Source organism: Biomphalaria glabrata, chromosome 14 (genome assembly GCF_947242115.1).
Source record: "Biomphalaria glabrata chromosome 14, xgBioGlab47.1, whole genome shotgun sequence".
NCBI lineage: Eukaryota > Metazoa > Mollusca > Gastropoda > Planorbidae > Biomphalaria > Biomphalaria glabrata.
In genome coordinates, this window is record NC_074724.1 from 7254231 (window position 1) to 7271158 (window position 16928).

General features: G+C 32.6%; 1 protein-coding gene across 12 annotated transcripts in view; it reads left to right on the plus strand.

Moving 5' to 3' along the window:
• LOC106076246 (uncharacterized) overlaps window positions 1–15719 on the plus strand; it is a 94870-nt gene extending 79151 nt beyond the window's left edge. For 6 of the 12 annotated variants that reach the window (XM_056009923.1, XM_056009917.1, XM_056009916.1 and 3 more), the window contains 5 exons: window positions 1288–1557; window positions 4017–4076; window positions 6711–6783; window positions 7789–7803; window positions 9814–15719. In XM_056009923.1, coding sequence (XP_055865898.1) covers window positions 1288–1557; window positions 4017–4076; window positions 6711–6783; window positions 7789–7803; window positions 9814–9946 — 551 coding nt within the window. In that variant the 3' untranslated portion in view covers window positions 9947–15719. Of the gene's footprint in view, window positions 1–1287; window positions 1558–4016; window positions 4077–6710; window positions 6784–7788; window positions 7804–9054 lie in introns of all 12 variants that reach the window. The other 6 variants (XM_056009918.1, XM_056009924.1, XM_056009919.1 and 3 more) reach the window with 6 other exon arrangements.
• Window positions 15720–16928: the final 1209 nt, after the last annotated feature.

Genomic DNA, 16928 nt, shown 5'->3' on the forward strand with positions numbered 1-16928 from the left:
AATTCGTTTTAGCCAACTTTGTTGAGCCACATTTAGTGTTTTCAATTTCAGCAGATGACTATTCATGCACTTTATTAATGAAGCCCTGCCACAGGTAGAAATTTGTAACCTCTCTTGGCTACGCTCTTGGTATTAGGTGACTATTTTGCTTTAGATTTTCTATCGTCCAAATCATCTGTTGGGGGGTTTTATACTAAAAAAATTCAAAACCCCATTTAGCTACGCTCATTGAATTTGGAAACTGTACTTTGCTTTAGAATAAAATTGAAGATAGAGGCTTACAATTCTAAAAACGCTCTGTAGGGGGATATTAAACTCAAAACCATCTGGAGGGGGGATTAAATTGTAAATCTGGAAGAGAAAGGTTTAATCTAAACCCCCCAACCCCATTGTCTTGGTTGCGCTCAAAAAATCTTAGTGTGTAATTTGCATCTTTTATATTGAAAATGTATTTTTTCGCTTATAGTAGAGGGGGTTTTGAAATCAAAACCCCCTGGTAGATGGTTTCAAACTCAAAACCCCCTGGTAGGAGGTTTGAAACTCTAAACCACTAGTACTTGGTTTTAAACTTAAAAACCCCCTAGTAGGGGGTTTTAAACTCAAAAACCCTAGTAGGTGGTTTTAAACTAAAAAAAAACCTAGTAGGGGGGTTTAAACTCTAAACCCCCTGGTAGGGGGTTTAAACTCAAAACCCCGTTTGCTGGGTCTAGTGAAGGTTTAGTACTAAAATCTCACCTAAAATAAACAAAATGAAAGCAAAAATTAGTCACTAAATTCCGACCCCCCCCCCCCCCTGGCTACGCCCATGTATAGTTATGTATCATTCGTTTTATAGACATAATAAATGAACTTCACAAAAAAAGACATTTAGGGCAAAATATGATTGTTAGTATTGTGTATTTCATCTATTCAATTAGCCTGGGCGATGTGATGCACTGAATCGGCCCAAAAACGCAGCCCAGTAGTCATTGAAAAGGCATTTAGTATATTTTGAACAGAGCAGGCGTTTTGTTTTAATCGTTTTGAGGGAAACAATTATTATACATCTAATTTGATTTATAGTTAAACTGTTACTTCTATTCTCTTAAAATTAAGAATCTTAAAAGCGAAAACTCAGTATGTTGGCATACTATTGTTCAGCTTGCGACATAGTTTGAAATGTCCAAAAACTCTATTTAATTTTATGTCCAGATAGTTGAAAAAGTTAAATTATTGTTATAAAGCAAATATGAATGTTTAGATCTCCTACATTATATGTGTTTTTCCAGTATACAAATATTTTTCCAGCTCCAAGAATCGAAGATGTACATTTTTCAGTAAATAACCAAGATGTAAGAAAAAATGATAGAATTCGTATTTCCAATGCTGACAGCAAACTATATTTAACATTATCGTCTGATGATAAAGAAGCATTAAAACTGTGTACATTGGATTATGATACTGATGATCATCACATGAAGAGTGGCAACACAATCATTTTGAAACCGGAGAATATAACTATCAAAGTAAAGATGTGTGGCAGGGAGCTGGGACGTTACAACTTGAAGATACTATATGGTGAGTATATATTATTTAGAGATATAAAATAAAAGCATGCTGGACAGATTCAAATAAAATCCACACATTTATTTAGTAATTGTTAGAAAAAAAAGATCGTTTTGCGTTAAATATTAAATTAAATAAATAGATGGGATACTTATCAAGACCTGAAGGCCATGTTTTTTTAAATAGTAGCTATGTCAATAGCTATACCTTTATTCGCCTGTATTTTACTTTTTCAACCGTTAAGGTACCGCATATGAACTGTTGAATATCTCTCTCCATTTCTGTTTTTGACAGTATTAGAGTCGCGTATTAATTTGTAATATTGTCTACTCATCAATTATTTGTGTGAGTCCCTTGTTTTTTTATTTGTTACTTTTCTCTGAATATAAAGATCTATGCGAGCCTTTAAGATTTTATCATATGACCTTATAGTCTAAGCTTGATGTTTTTTTAATGGCATTTGTGAGAAGACCTTGAAGGTCTGTAAGAGGAACTTTTACTTTCTTTTTTTTTTGTGAGAAGGCGTCAGGAGGCCGATTGCCATTGTGATCCAATAACGGATTTCCTCATTTGCTATTGTTAATTTTTATAAGTATTTGAAACATCTCAATTTAATGGCTAGGATCCTTCTTTATTATTATGCAGTTACATTCCTAGGTTCGAAAATTTGTCACGACCAAAGAGTGCATTAGGTTAATTACGTGCCAGGTGCAAACTATTTTTAATGAGTTTCGCAAATGCTGATGTAGACTATGTAATTATTGCCAGTTTCTTTAGTCTGAGACAATATTTCCAATGTTTTTCCAACTTTTGACACTTGTCAGTTTTTTTTTATTCTGTCTGGCCATGGCATGATTCTTTAGTTAATCATTTGTGTTTATTCGGCATTGATTTGCGTGCAATTTGCTATTCGTAAGTCCGCTATCTCTTCCTCTGTTCGTTACTTGTGCTGTGGCCCAATGCAAAACCCGTTTTTTCTGATATAATTTGGCCTGCTTGCAATGCTAGAAGGTTAAGTATAATGTTTTAGAAAAATTAGCTCGACTTGCTTATGAGGTTGATATTCTGGCAGTTTCAAATTACCTTTATTAATTACATTGTGATAACTCCAAGATTTGGTAATTCTCTTAACTGCTTAAGCTTGTTATACATTTTGTATAGACTATTTGTCATGGCTTCTTCAGCAGCCCTTAAAAGTTTAGCTTAGGGATTTCACTGCTATTTCTACTTGGCTCGTTTATACGAAGCTTTGCTTTTTTACCTACGTGTGTAGAAACTTGTTAGAAGACAACTTTTAACAATATTTTAAAATTATATATATTTTTTTTGTATATGGTTGTTTTGTTTTAATTTTCAATTCTTGTATATTTGTTGTTATTAATTCGCATATAATATTGATTACATTTTAAATATAAATTTAAAACATTTATGAATTTAAATAATATTGTTTTCTTAAATTTTTTAAAGATTTTTTTTTTCAAACATACAAGAGTACCGAAAACTGGGTATTCAATAAACCGGCTTTCCTAATAAGACATCACTCTAAAGAAAAATAACAATATAAGCAGACAATTAAATGCAGAAATTATTGTTGATGAAAAAAAACAACAGAAGTTAATGAGGATATTGATAACGATGGCCCCACTGAGCTTTTAAAATATCACATATTGTGGGACTAAGTGTAGTTGCAACTTAACTTTGATATTTCAAGCGACAAAGTGATGTTTCTGCATAACGAATCAAATATACACTGGTGAAAACAACAACCATTATTTCTTTCTCTCCTAACAGACGATACCAACGTTGATTCCATCAGAATGTGGTAAATAATTACGGAGAGAAAGAGTTAAGCGTTTCCTTATAGAAAAAAATAACAATGAATCTTGCCTACCATAAAATAAGTCACGTGGTTATGGTCTTACAAAATGACAATTATGGCAATGCCTTCCTATGATAAGATGTAGATCTAAATCTAGTGCTAGCCTAGATCTAGTAGATCTACTAAAAATTATATCATTCAGTGAATTATTTTGGCAAATTTTTATTATTTAAATACGTAAAGATGTAGACTATTTTTCAAATACAAATAACAGTGAAATCAATATGGGCCATAAATGTAGACAATACTACGACGTGACATGAAAGAACTATGGAACAACCCCATTATTGGTATTTAATTTTATTCTGGTTTGATAAGTATTTTTGGAGGTCTTTCACAACAATACTATTTAGGAATTATTCATTAATTTTCGAGTCGAAATACGTACTTTTTACTTCTGTAAGGATACGTTGTCTTAACTTTATTCTCAAGCAAAAAATGCTTAGAAATACAGTATTGCATTTTTTTAACACCATTCCTGATATGAGCATTAAAAAAAGCTCACACACTTTGATTAACATTAAGCCAAGTTTTCGGGACTCTACTATAACAATTACAAACAAATGTATTTAAAAATAAAACATATTTTTAGAAGATGAACTGAAGAAAAATACATTTCAAAGTTATGAAAGCTCAACAAAAACACTAACAGGTAAAAATGCATTTTTTTCGCAACTATAAGAGCCAAAGTTAAAAAGGTATCTGAGATATATTTGAATTCTAGCATATAAACTGAACACTTTTTACCAGACAGATAGACACTAGCGGATCCAGAACTTTGGAGTGGGGAGGGGGGTGGGTTTTTTTCAAAACCCTAACCCTAACGCCCAGTAAACTCTAACCCTAAGCATAAACGCGCGTACAGCATTTATATATATATAGATATAGATACAGATATAGATATACTTTTAAAAGAAGCAGTATTTCTCAACCTTCGGCGAAAACAAACTCACAAAAAAAACAGCCATGTTAAGGCCTTTGTCTAGACAGCTAGGGGGTCTTGGGGAGCCAAAAGCGTTTTCTTGCATTTTTCACTGCAGAAACGCATTCTCCTGACATCTACAGCTCATTATTCATCCTATTCAAAAAGGACCTTTTAAATAATGTTTTACTTGATAAATATTGTAATATGAATTTACGGGCACTTACTACATTACCGATTTGTTCCTTGAAAAGATAAGATACCCAACATATTAAGGCTTTGAGGATCGCCGCCGAAAAAAATGTATTCGAAAAATAATATTAAAAAAAAAGCTTATTTGTAAGTTATACATGTTGTTCAATAAGCATGTTTGTAACTTTGTTTTGTTACAGTACTATATTTCCAAGCTCAAAAAAAAAAATTGGAAGTAGAAGGAGAAATTAAATGAACCAATTAGATTCTACTTAAAATTTGTTTTCATTTCTGGATTTAAGTAGGCCCTTTGTATTGTGAGTTATAGTTCCAAATTTTTTTATACAACAGAAAAATATCAGTATGAGTAAAGGTTGGAAAAAGATGACTAGGAAAATAATATTTGGGTTCAGAACTCATCTCAATTGTTACTCTTATAATGAAAGATTTGGTATGAATTCTAAATTTTCCAAAAGAAAACCTTTCTTAAAATAACTATGATAAATTCGTGTGCAATTACATAAACTGTGTCGCCTTATTTGACTTTTCTGTTTAAAAACGTCATGTTATCGTCTGGAAATGGGAGGGACAGTACAGTGAAAATGTTAATCCTCGCTGCTTTTTATAATTTCTGCTAATCATTGCATTTGGCATTAAAGAATGGGGGTGGGGCGACTCGATAAAACAATTTAATTTATAGCATATATAAATTTTATTAGTGACATTGTTGTTGTTGTTTTTATTAATTTTGTAATTTCTTAACTAAAATACAAAAAGAAAAACGTATTGGTTTATCCGATTGGCGAAAGGCGATACATTTGATACAATTTGAGATCATAGTCTGTGTGCGACATAATATACAAAAGGGTTCAAATATCGATATGTTGCGTATATTTTATAGATATTCAACTAATTTTGTTCATAAACTATGATTTCTCCATAAAAATAGTATCGCCTCCCCTTCAGAGGGCTAGAGTGGGGAGGGCAGAAGAAACAATTGCGCCCCCCCCCCACATCAGCGAATCAGCTAACATACCAGAAGTGTAGCAACATGATATAAAAATTATATAGTAATTCAAGTAATTTTGTTCAAAGACTATGATTTCTAATTAAAAGTAGCACCACCTCCCCACACACACACTCATGGGGTTTAGGTGGGGCTTAGGTGGGAAGTGCAGTAGATTTATTCTCCCCCCCCCCCACTCCACCCAATCGGCTAACAGGGGAACGGCATTACATATATACGTTAAAATATCGCTAACAAGTTTTAATTACATAGATATTTGATTCCATTAAGAAGCTTTGATATTTACAAATAAATTTGACAGCCCCCCCACTCGAATTTTATGGTCGGTAGTGATGCCATCGCCACCTCCCCATCCCACCAAATTGGCAAACATACTAGGGGGGAGGCGAAATAATCGAAACATAGGTTAAAATATAAATAATTATTATATATTACTAATAAAATCGTATACAAATTGTGTGATTTCTTTACTAAAATTTGTCCGCCCCCCCCCTTGGAGGAGTGTCGGTCGAGTGGGGGTGGGCGATCGCCCCTACCGCCTCCTGGATTCGCCAGTGCAGATAGAGTGAGTTGATATAAGTTTTGTAATTATTGTAGTTTAACCAAAACCTCCAGAAAGATGACGGGACAATACAGTAAGAAACGACAGTTCCGAGTGCATATCACACAACCAGGCATTCATTCATTAATAATTCAAAATGCAATAAAACAGGTTTTTAAAAAAATATTTTAAGAGCTATGAAGCTATATCAAGCCTTAAAATATTTTTTAAAATTCTTTTTAACATTTAGAAATGATATGCTTCCCCAGTGACATGTTTTTAGATCTAAATTAAGCAATTATTTACAAAACATATAAATTAATGAGATGCTGTAAAGCAAACAACTATTTAGTGAGAATAGTATATACCTTTGTAAGTGTATTAATTATAATATAATTTAATTAGAACAACTATTCTATTACGTATTAAAGTTGTATGGGGTAATAGCTCTAGATTTACAGAAAATTTTATTGACACGATGATATATTTGATTACAATGGTGGATGTAAATAAAAACACTTAAAAGGGTTAGGTGTGATTTTAGAAAAAAAATATTTTATCTTTGTGATACCATTATGCTTTGTTTTTAATTACACAAATTTAGATGACCCAAACAAGTTGGTAAGGGACCTCTGTATTGCTACTTTGACAATTGTTAGTGTTGGTGTGTTAACACAGTAAGTAAAACTATCGAATATGAATACAACATTGGGTAATTTCAAAATCCCTTTATTTATGTTTTTTTTTTGGTATTCAATATATTTGCATATATACAAGATTGTAGACTCTCATTTTTTGTCAGGTACAATACATAATTATGTTAAGTTTCAACTTGATCCGAAAATGTGTGTGGGAGAAAAACGTGAAAACATTTTTAACAGAGTGAGTTGATATTAGCTTAATTTTACCTATCCCTTAGTCTGTTGGATCACTGGGACACCATGCAAGATCTGTCGACCGCCTTTCTCCATCCTTCTCTGTCCTTTGCCTTAGATAGAACCTATTTCAATGGCAAGCCCATCCATTCTATTTTGCTGTCTTCTCATCGCTTTCTCTGTCTGTTTATTCTTTTTCCTGGTACTGTTCCCATAAGGAACGTCTTTGCGAGCCTCTTAGACCTTATTATATGGCGATTGTATTTTAGCTTGCGTTCTTTTTACGGTAAGTTTGAAGGTCATCATGGGGTCCAATCCTGTAGTTCATATAACCTTTGCAAAAACTCGTAAGAACCCCTAAAAAAAAACATAATATGAGAACAGTTTAGATGTTGTTTCTTCTGTTGAGAAGGTTGTTTGTGTTTTCTGACTTAAGATGATGTTATTTGTAGTTACGAGTTCTTTTTAATAATAACACTCACAACAGAATGAATAATACGATAATCCGATTTCTTTTTTATAATATAATAATTTCGTTACGAAATAAGGACATATTCCACCTCGTCGGCTATAGACAAATACGTACTTTCCTAAGCCTACTACTTTGTTCATTAGTATGTCTCTAAGCTATTTCCGTTCTAGATTTTTTTAAATCATCATATCACTAAGGAAATACCCATTTAAACCCAACTTGTACGCGTCTATCAAGTCATTACAGTATTTTAAATTCATTTTTTGTTTATCTAACTAATACAATTATCGAGCTAATGGCATGTAAATGATAATACATTATTTTTATTCTTTCAGATTCATTTACTATGTGTAAGTAATGTCTATGTTATTGAAATTTACTGTTTGAATATACCTATGTATTTTAAAAGTTCATTGACTATAGATTATATAGGATTGGTAAACGTGAAGGGTTAACTCCTTGGGCGCCCGTAGAAGGGGGTGCAAGGGGGTGCACTCTAGATTCTGAGTAGCCAAATTCTAGCCATTTTTTCGCACAATCAAATCAATCAACTTCTAAGTAACAACTGACAGTTTCTGCAACCACAGTCAACATTTGCAGTTTTTGTTTGATCGAACGTAGGCAAGCACGGGCCTCACGGATAAAGTTAACAATGTTGTACAGTAAATACTTTGTTCCCGTGTTTAGTTTCGTTTTTTTTTATTTCATGAAAAAATAAATTCATTTATTTTGTACTTAATATTGACTAGGTAGGAGTTCTCGAATAGGGGGCAGTTCTTTTCTTTAATATTATAACAAGAAAGTTGAGGCTACGACTTTGATTCATGGGTGGCGGGTGGCTGCTTGCACCTCCCTGCAAAATATCCTGAGGGCATCCCTGAATAAATCAACATAAAACTGTATACATAACTTAGCATGTGTGCCTGTTTGTAGTTAGCAGTTTGTAGTTGGTGTGAGACAAGATAAAATATGATTTCTCTAGAGATGCTAGATGTGCAGATGTAACACAAGTCGCATTTAAATACTAAAGCTTTTTTGCATGTCTCTATTAATTATAAATGATACAATAAAAAAGGCAACAAACGATATAAAGGTTATAGAAAACAAGAGACAAAAAAAAAGTTCTAGGAATAAAAGAATAACTCATAGAATTCTTAGGCCACTTAATTTTGACTAAAAATTTGTATAAACTAAAAAAATGGAAATATTCGTACTAAAAGGTGAGAAATAAATGAACAACTCACAAATTAAAATTAATTTTAATTGTTTTCTTCAATGTATTAATTACTCTTACGAGTATGTTGAAATATTAGTAATATTAGTATTAATAAAAGTAGATATTAATGTGGTAGGCGATAATTACAAATAAGATTAGCTAGCTATTATTTATTAATGTGGTTTTTGAATTAGTAACTCTTTCGAGCTGGAGTAGGCATACACTGCAATAAGCACTATATTTTAGATCATAACTATAAACAAGTTTATTCATTTAAAATCAACAATTTTTGGAATCGTCAGGGCTATAAGATAAGATTTTAAGGAACCCAAGTAGGTAAATTCTATCACCACTGAAAGGATGTGGTTTCCAATATGTATTACAGGTATTTCTGCGAAGTCTCGTGAGAGGATTTCGGTCTTGGAAAGACTTATTGTAAGGCTAAACTCTTAACAAGCAGCTGCTAAGGCTTTCCCTAGCTTCTATAGACCTCATTGTGAGTGAGATACGAGTGCCGCGTCATCGTTATCTCCGTTATCAAGATACGACTTTTCGTTTTGGCTTTAAGACGTGCCAGGTTAAAGAGCCTTCCATGGATTTAAAAGCACTGGTTAGTACGACTGAGAAGAAGATGTCAATTAGTGTTGGAGCCAGTACACATCCTTGTTTTACATCGCTCTTGATGGAGAATGGCCAGGAGGAAGAACTTACAAGCTGAACAGTGCCCTGCAATCGACACATACTCCAAGTAAAATAGTTTACTCAATGTGCAGCTGAACACATTTGGTCACATAGACTCATCAGTCGCATAAAGATGCAAAAGTTTTTGTTTTTTTTAAATCCTAGGAACATTTTCAACCTCAAATTCTAATTATAGTCAAAGCGTTTTTGTTTAATTTATAGCAAAACATTAAGTAAGAAGATTTTTTATAATAAATTGATTATTTGCAACTTAAATAAAAATATTAACAAAAAAGAAAATGCATAAAGAAAGACATATAAAGGCAGCACAAGCTATTCATGCTTACGTTACATTTACTGAAAAGTAGTTTTTAACATTTGGTAAATAGAAATGTAAACTGTACATAAATAGGAAAATGAAAAATGAATGGTTTAAAGAAGTTTTATACTTTTTTCAAACTAGGGTTCTAGCGATTTCACATATTCTAGCAAAGAGAAGAGAGACAAAGAGGAACCGAAAAGAGAAGACGGAAAAGGACAACAAATCTCTTAAATCCGAACACCAAAAGCTAAACTCAAAGAATAATACTATTTAAGAATATATTACATTTTTCTTCTAGTCTGTTTTTGTTCTCTTGGCTTCGTTGCTGCTTTGTTTACACAGTCAAATATAAAACTAAGTCAGCTATACATACTAAAAGAGCTTTCGAGATCATTTTTAAAACATTCTATTACACCTAAAGTTTTAATGTGAAAGATATGCTTTAGTGTTTTCTGGATTTTTTTTTTCTACAAAATCTTTAACATGTTTTTGTCTGCTTTTTTTTTTGTCACTAGTAGCATATGTGTTATATATGTAACAATATAATATAGTTGTAACTATAATGGCGAAACAATAGAGCTTAGGTGTGTGCGACCTACTGTAACACTTAACAAATGGCACATGTCAATTGACAATGGAAACGACCAGTTCACGCAAATATGACCCGCAATATGGTAATGTGACTAAAAGCCTTACATAACCACATACGAGTTTGTAGTGTAAGGTCACTTCTCAAAGCGAGGAGACTGAAAAGTCAGCACAGGTACAGTAAGTCCTCGAGTCCCCCACCGACAAGCCCTAGTAAAGGAACATGACTATTCGGACTCGTGCCTTTTCAAAGCATAAGTAGATATCAGAGCGCTTATGTGCTACTTAAAAGAACACATGAACGTATTTCAGATATAGATTGGTACAAAGCTGAAGCCTGATATTTACCATGATTTAACAGATGGGTACCGTTATCACACTGAACTAGTGTCCAGAAATAAATAGAGAGACATTAGAGTTTAGTTTGTTAGTTGGACATTATTTTGGATTTACTGTAGTCAAGTTTATGAGTTAGATGTTTTCTGTTGAGTAGTGTTTACAAAAAACGTATGTATTGCTTCTTTAAATGGAGAGCTATCAAGAGTTAAATTAAAAGTGTATTTTACATTTAATATTGTATTGCCTATAAAAATAAATACCACATTTTTTGGCCTTTAAATTTAAAATGGTTTGTATATAATAATATTATATAAGTATTATCCTTGAGGAAATGTATCTTACAATTGTTTCGGATATTACATAAAATAAAAGATTATAATAATAGCAAACGAAATATACATTCACGCATGGTTACATTCAAACATTAAATGTGAATTTTTTATTTTTTTATTTTTTTTTTGAAAACTAAATTCCTTGTAATGACAACATATCCACAATAAGGTACTATTAAAGCAGTCTTAGTCTTTGATTCATATGCATGCACACACACATTTATTTATTTATATATATATATATATATATATATATATATATATATATATATATATATATATATATATATATATATATATATATATATATATATATATATATATATATTGAGAGAGAGAGAGAGAGAGAGAGAGAGAGAAATATAGATATATAGATATATATGGTATTAAATTTGTTATAGTGTATTGATTATTAAGAGTAGTTGATTATTAAGAGTAGTTGATAATGTTGTAGATTTAAAATTACGTTTGTAATCCGATTAAGATCGTCGACTTCACTACAAAACACCGAGACAGATATTTACAAGTATACTTTAAAAACAAAAAAAAAACATATATTTTGCCACCTAACAAGTATGCTAGAGTTCTAGTCCTAACTCTAGTAGAGTTGTGTTTTCTGAGAGCCTAAGGGCAACATGGAAACTTTTCCCAGATGAAACCTAACCAACTCTGGTCCAGTAAAGAGATTGCACTGAGCATTTTATAATCATTAAAGCATGAATTGATGTAATTAAAAAAAAAAGAAAATTGTATCTATGATGTCATTATTTTATTTTATAGATTTAGACTATCATTAAAAGGTATGTACCATATGCTTTATTTGTATATATTGTTTTTCTCAATCGTAACTTTTATACTTAAAATAATTTACCATGATATTTTTTAAGAGTTGCTTGAGTCTGAGTTTGATCTTGGGGTCGTGTTCTATTTGATGGTAGACCTGCTTGCAAGTCACAGAGTTATTGAAGTGCTTAAAAAAAAAAAGGTTTTATGGTTTTAAAGTAAAACAAAAGTCTATAGTTTAAAAGAGTTATCGAACAATTTAATTCTCTACCCAAGGTTTATCTACCCTTTCATTACTATACTATTGGTCATTTACAAAATCATTATAAACGACTTGTTGATTAACTTTTTATAATTACTTATTACTGGTTCCTGTGTTGTCATCGACAATGAATAGCTGAGCAAAATGTTTAACTTGATCCGAGAATGGGAAGTAGTCATCATCATCATCAAACTCCGTTAGAGTGAGGGCTTGAGAGGCTTAAATCCTCTCTTGCAAAAGCCCTGGACAGAAACCCTGCTGTCTTGCGTAGTGCATACATGTCACCATACAGGTCGAGAGTTTTGGGTTTCCCAGACCTGTCGAGACGGAGATCAGCAAGTCTGGAGCAGTCAAACAGAACATGAGGCACGGTTTCCTCTTCCTCCCCGCAGCGAGGGCACCGTAAATCGAAATTTGGCCAAAGCCGTGAGAAATATGAGCCAACAGGACAATGGCCTGTCCTGCACTGTGGTATAATAGCCTGCTCAGGCCTGGACAGCCTCCACCACGGGGAAGTGCGGTCAGGGCGCCTCATGCGCTCCCAGACTCCACGGGCTATTTGGGAATTGTCCCAGCACTCAAACCACTTTTCCATTTCTGTTTTTTGAATTATTGCCAGGGCTTGATGAAAGCTTACAAACTGTTCACTGGGTGGAATTTGCCCTCCCTGGTAGGCCAAGGGGTGTTGCCAGTCACACCTATGTGACTCGGTACCCACTGCATTATTATTAATGGGAAGTAGCAAAAAAAATGTGCTCAAGATTACACCTAGCCAGACAGTGTGAGATGAAGTAAGCTTTTTAATAACTATCAGTTACTAAAATAGAACTGTTAAAAATTTGACGCCTAATTAGTAGCTACAATATAAATGCAAAGAACACTCCGACTTCTAAGCGGTAACTAAATAATTATGTCTATGCTAATTGAGTATCTTGTTTTTCAATTTTCAAACTTACCTCACGTTGATAACTAATTTGGCTATTTATTTTCAGTTATTAACTCTTTCTCTCCCTAATTTTTCCCCTTTTTCAAGGAATTCTTAATTTTGCTTATAACTATTTCACTACCCCTGTTATGATTAAGCTTCAATAGCTTTGTTTTGTGTTATCAGAAAGCGGTTTAGAATGAAAGGGAAATGCATGCTATTTTTATATAAAAAGTCAAGTTTTAAAAGAATTAACCATTAATTTAATGCAATGATAACAAATCAACGATGGATTCGTCGATTAGGAGATAAAGTGTTAAACACAGCTAAAATGAACGCTACACACTCTTTCTAACAGTATTCATGTTTATGTTTGTTTGTTTTTTTTAATCTATAGCTTTCTTTTTAATGACATTTTTATATAACAAATATAAACGCATTAAACTTTTTATATATTAAATATTATTTTAGTAATCTGTGAATTATTTTGTTTGCTTTATTAGTTGTGAGCAAAGGAATGTAATACACTATCTATAATAATTATGTCGTAACCAGCTGGGTAGATTCCGGATTCAGCCTCCTCCCTAACCAGAAATATGTATCCCTCCCTCGGAAAATATTACAAATTGATTTTTTTTTACTATTCACTAGGCTCCATATATAAAGCAAAATAACAATGATTCTTTTTTTTTTGTTTTGGTAATTGTAAAAAAGTTATTATCATCTCATCAAGTTCCTTGACTTTCATCGTAAGGGTGCTGTGACACTTTGCGCAACCAAATCCTTCCACTTTTCCTGGTTAGCAGCTGTTATTTGTAGGATAGTAAGAGAAAACCGGTCCATTCTTTTATGTTATCTAGCCAGCTTATCTTAGAACGACCCTTTCTTCGTGATCCCTTCAATGTAACTTGAAGAATTAATTTTTGAGAGTGCGTCATGTATTACAGTATGACCAAACCAGCATAGATTTTGTCTTTTCATAGTATTAAGGTACAAACTCCTAGTATATGATACCAAGCATTTCTCTGTAGCATTTAATGTACTTAAAATGATTGGATTCTTCTTTCAGCATCGACATTCAGTGTTTAACTTTCAAAACCATATAAAAGTTAATAGACCACTAGCGAAGAAGATGCTTCTTTTTGCAAATATTATACAGACGATGCCACGCTTAAACATTTTTTTTTGTTTAATCTGTTTTATACTTGTTAGGCGCTTTCGCAGAGTCTAAAGCGAATAATCAAACGGAGGTAACACTCAACGAAATCCAATATAACCGGAGAAAGGCCGAACAATCAATATTAGTTAGTCGATGCTTATACTGAATGTCAAATACAAAGTTTAATAGCTACCAAAGGAACCGTCAAATGAAAGCTAACCCTCTACGTTTAAAAAAATCTTCCTATTACTAAGACGTCCTGGATGTAGCCTGTTGAGGTCGGCTGAGATTTCGTTCAGCCGAAATCATAGTCTTGTTTTTTACTAGTCACATCATTGTCTCTAAGTCATAACTTCCCCAATTTCCGAAACAAACAATTAATTCCTAATCGTCCCATAACACCCTTCTTGTCTTGTTATATTAGACTCCGTGTACTCGAATGAATTAACTTCTTCGTATGTTAGGCCATTCAACAGTATGCAACATATTGTACTATATCAACCATAAACTAATGTTTTTTTCTTCACTAATTTTAATGTTAAATGCCCAAGCTACAGGACTCAGTTTTGAAGTAATATCTTGTACCTGTTCTGCATTTTTGTCAATGATGTATACGCATACTACGCATCTCATGTGTAATGCATGACTAGATTTACACATAACATGCCTAGGACGTAATAATCTCCTTTTTTTGAAGTAACGTCTGACATATATGCTAAGCTAAGGAAACATTATATTTATTGGACTCTCATTATGTTTTGTGCGCTTTGTTAACTTGGGTTTTTAAGCCAATTTTTTTACAGATGTTATGTCAACTAACTTTGCTTGTCTGGTAAAAAGTTTGTACAGGTTATTTCTCCCATACCAAATTTGAAATCAAGTTAAATTTTACACAATTATTTTTTTTACCAGAAAACACAAGAATCAATAATAAAAATAAAATAGTTAATCAACTATTGGGAGCGAGGTGGCTTAGTGGTTAAGCGCTTGGCTTCCGAACCTGTTGTCCTGGGTTCGAATGACAATGACGACTGAGATTTTCAATTTAGGGATTTTATAGAAACTATCCAACTCTAATGGTTACCTGACTTTAGGTGGGGAAAGTAGAGGCGGTTTGCGGCTTTTCTTGCCACTTGACGCTCTGCTAGTTTACCGTTGACCATAGAAACAGATGTTCTTAACATTATCCTTATTTTATTTTTTAAAAAGAGTATAATCCAATCAGTATTATTAAAATGGAGGTAACCAGTGTTCCTTTGAAGTATTTAATGAAATAGCAATAAATAGATGTTTGAGTAATAAATTATGGCTTTACCATTAAATATTTTTTTTAAATTAAATTTATTGAAAATATTTACAAAAGTTGTAACAAATAGTATTAGTTCATTGAGGCAGCCTTTTAAAGGTGAGGCCTTTGGAGAGAAACCGCGTTGTCTTTTCTGCCATAAATCCGATTCTATTTATTTGTAAAGTATATTGGGATATATGTATCTGTTGATTGTTAAACTTTTTTAAGAAACTATAAAAAATGTTATATCATACTTTTATTATGCCCTTTTACTTTTTTTTTCCTCGAACTGTATATTTTTTTGGCATTTTTGTATTCAATTCCAAACAATTAAATGAAAAAAGTAAAAATAAAATTTAAAAAAAACCTTATTCAGTTTTGTATTGTTTTATGTGTAAGTGTAAGATGTTCTATGAGGTGTGAACCAGCAGAAATAATACATTGCTTACCCGCCAGTTCAAACAAGGTAAATGCTTATTATATATGCGGTCGCAGTGGGCCCAGCGCTTTCATGGGCCCCACGTTAATTCTATTGCAAAATATATACGAAAAAATTCTGGAAATTTCCTAATTTATAAAAATTTAGTAAAATCCCCATGAAAACTCAGAAAAATCCCCTAAAAATATACACAAATTTCATTTTTGTGTGTCATTCATTGGGGAAAACGCCAACAATACTTGCGATAAAAGACATTGTCAGCTTTCATGTAATAAAATGTAATGATCGGGCAAATTTTCATCTTAATCGAAAGTTCCAATACTTTATTTACTTTTATAGTCACTGGCATATAAAAATATGCCATAGATTGCAAATTTCGTAAAGTAAAAATATTTGATCGCAATTTTGTTCTTATTAAAGAATGAATAAAATTCAAAGTCGAATTTATTTTCTAATATAAAATCTTAATTCTCACCCAGACTAGGCCCCGCGCGATCACTGCAATTGTTAGGACCGGCTCTGTATATATATAGAGTATATGATGTCTGGTGCGGTACCTCATCTTGATGCCCACCCCCCCCCCCCAAAAAAAAAAAAAACAACTAATTAATAACATTGCAAAACCTGTTCAAAATAATATGTATTCATTAATCAAATATTGTTAATTCAAAAAAAAAATAACTTTTACATAAACATACTACAAATGAATTTTACGCGCTTTCTTGTGGCAAAAGTATCAATAATTTTATCGAAATCCATTTTTTTTCCACCAGCTCTTGTTCAATGTACAAAATGGCCAAATTAGTGATTTGTCATCGTTGATCGTGAATAATTCTTGATCAGTTTAAGTTTGGAAAAACTTCTCTCGCATGTAGCGACGTTTACCACAATAGTCAAAAATATGCGAATGATGATGATTATATTCGGGACTGAATCATCTAGCTGATATTTATTTATAAAATTCAAGAGCTCAACAAGTCTTTGTTTTGGAAGTTCGGAGGCTTCTGATGAAACTGTGACAAACTGTGAAGCCTCTTTCGCACCAGCAGAAATTCGTTTTTATCAATGTCGCTAGGAGTACTATCGAGATTGATTTCGACCTGAGGATTTAATAGCTGGGAAGGCGACAAAAATTCATATC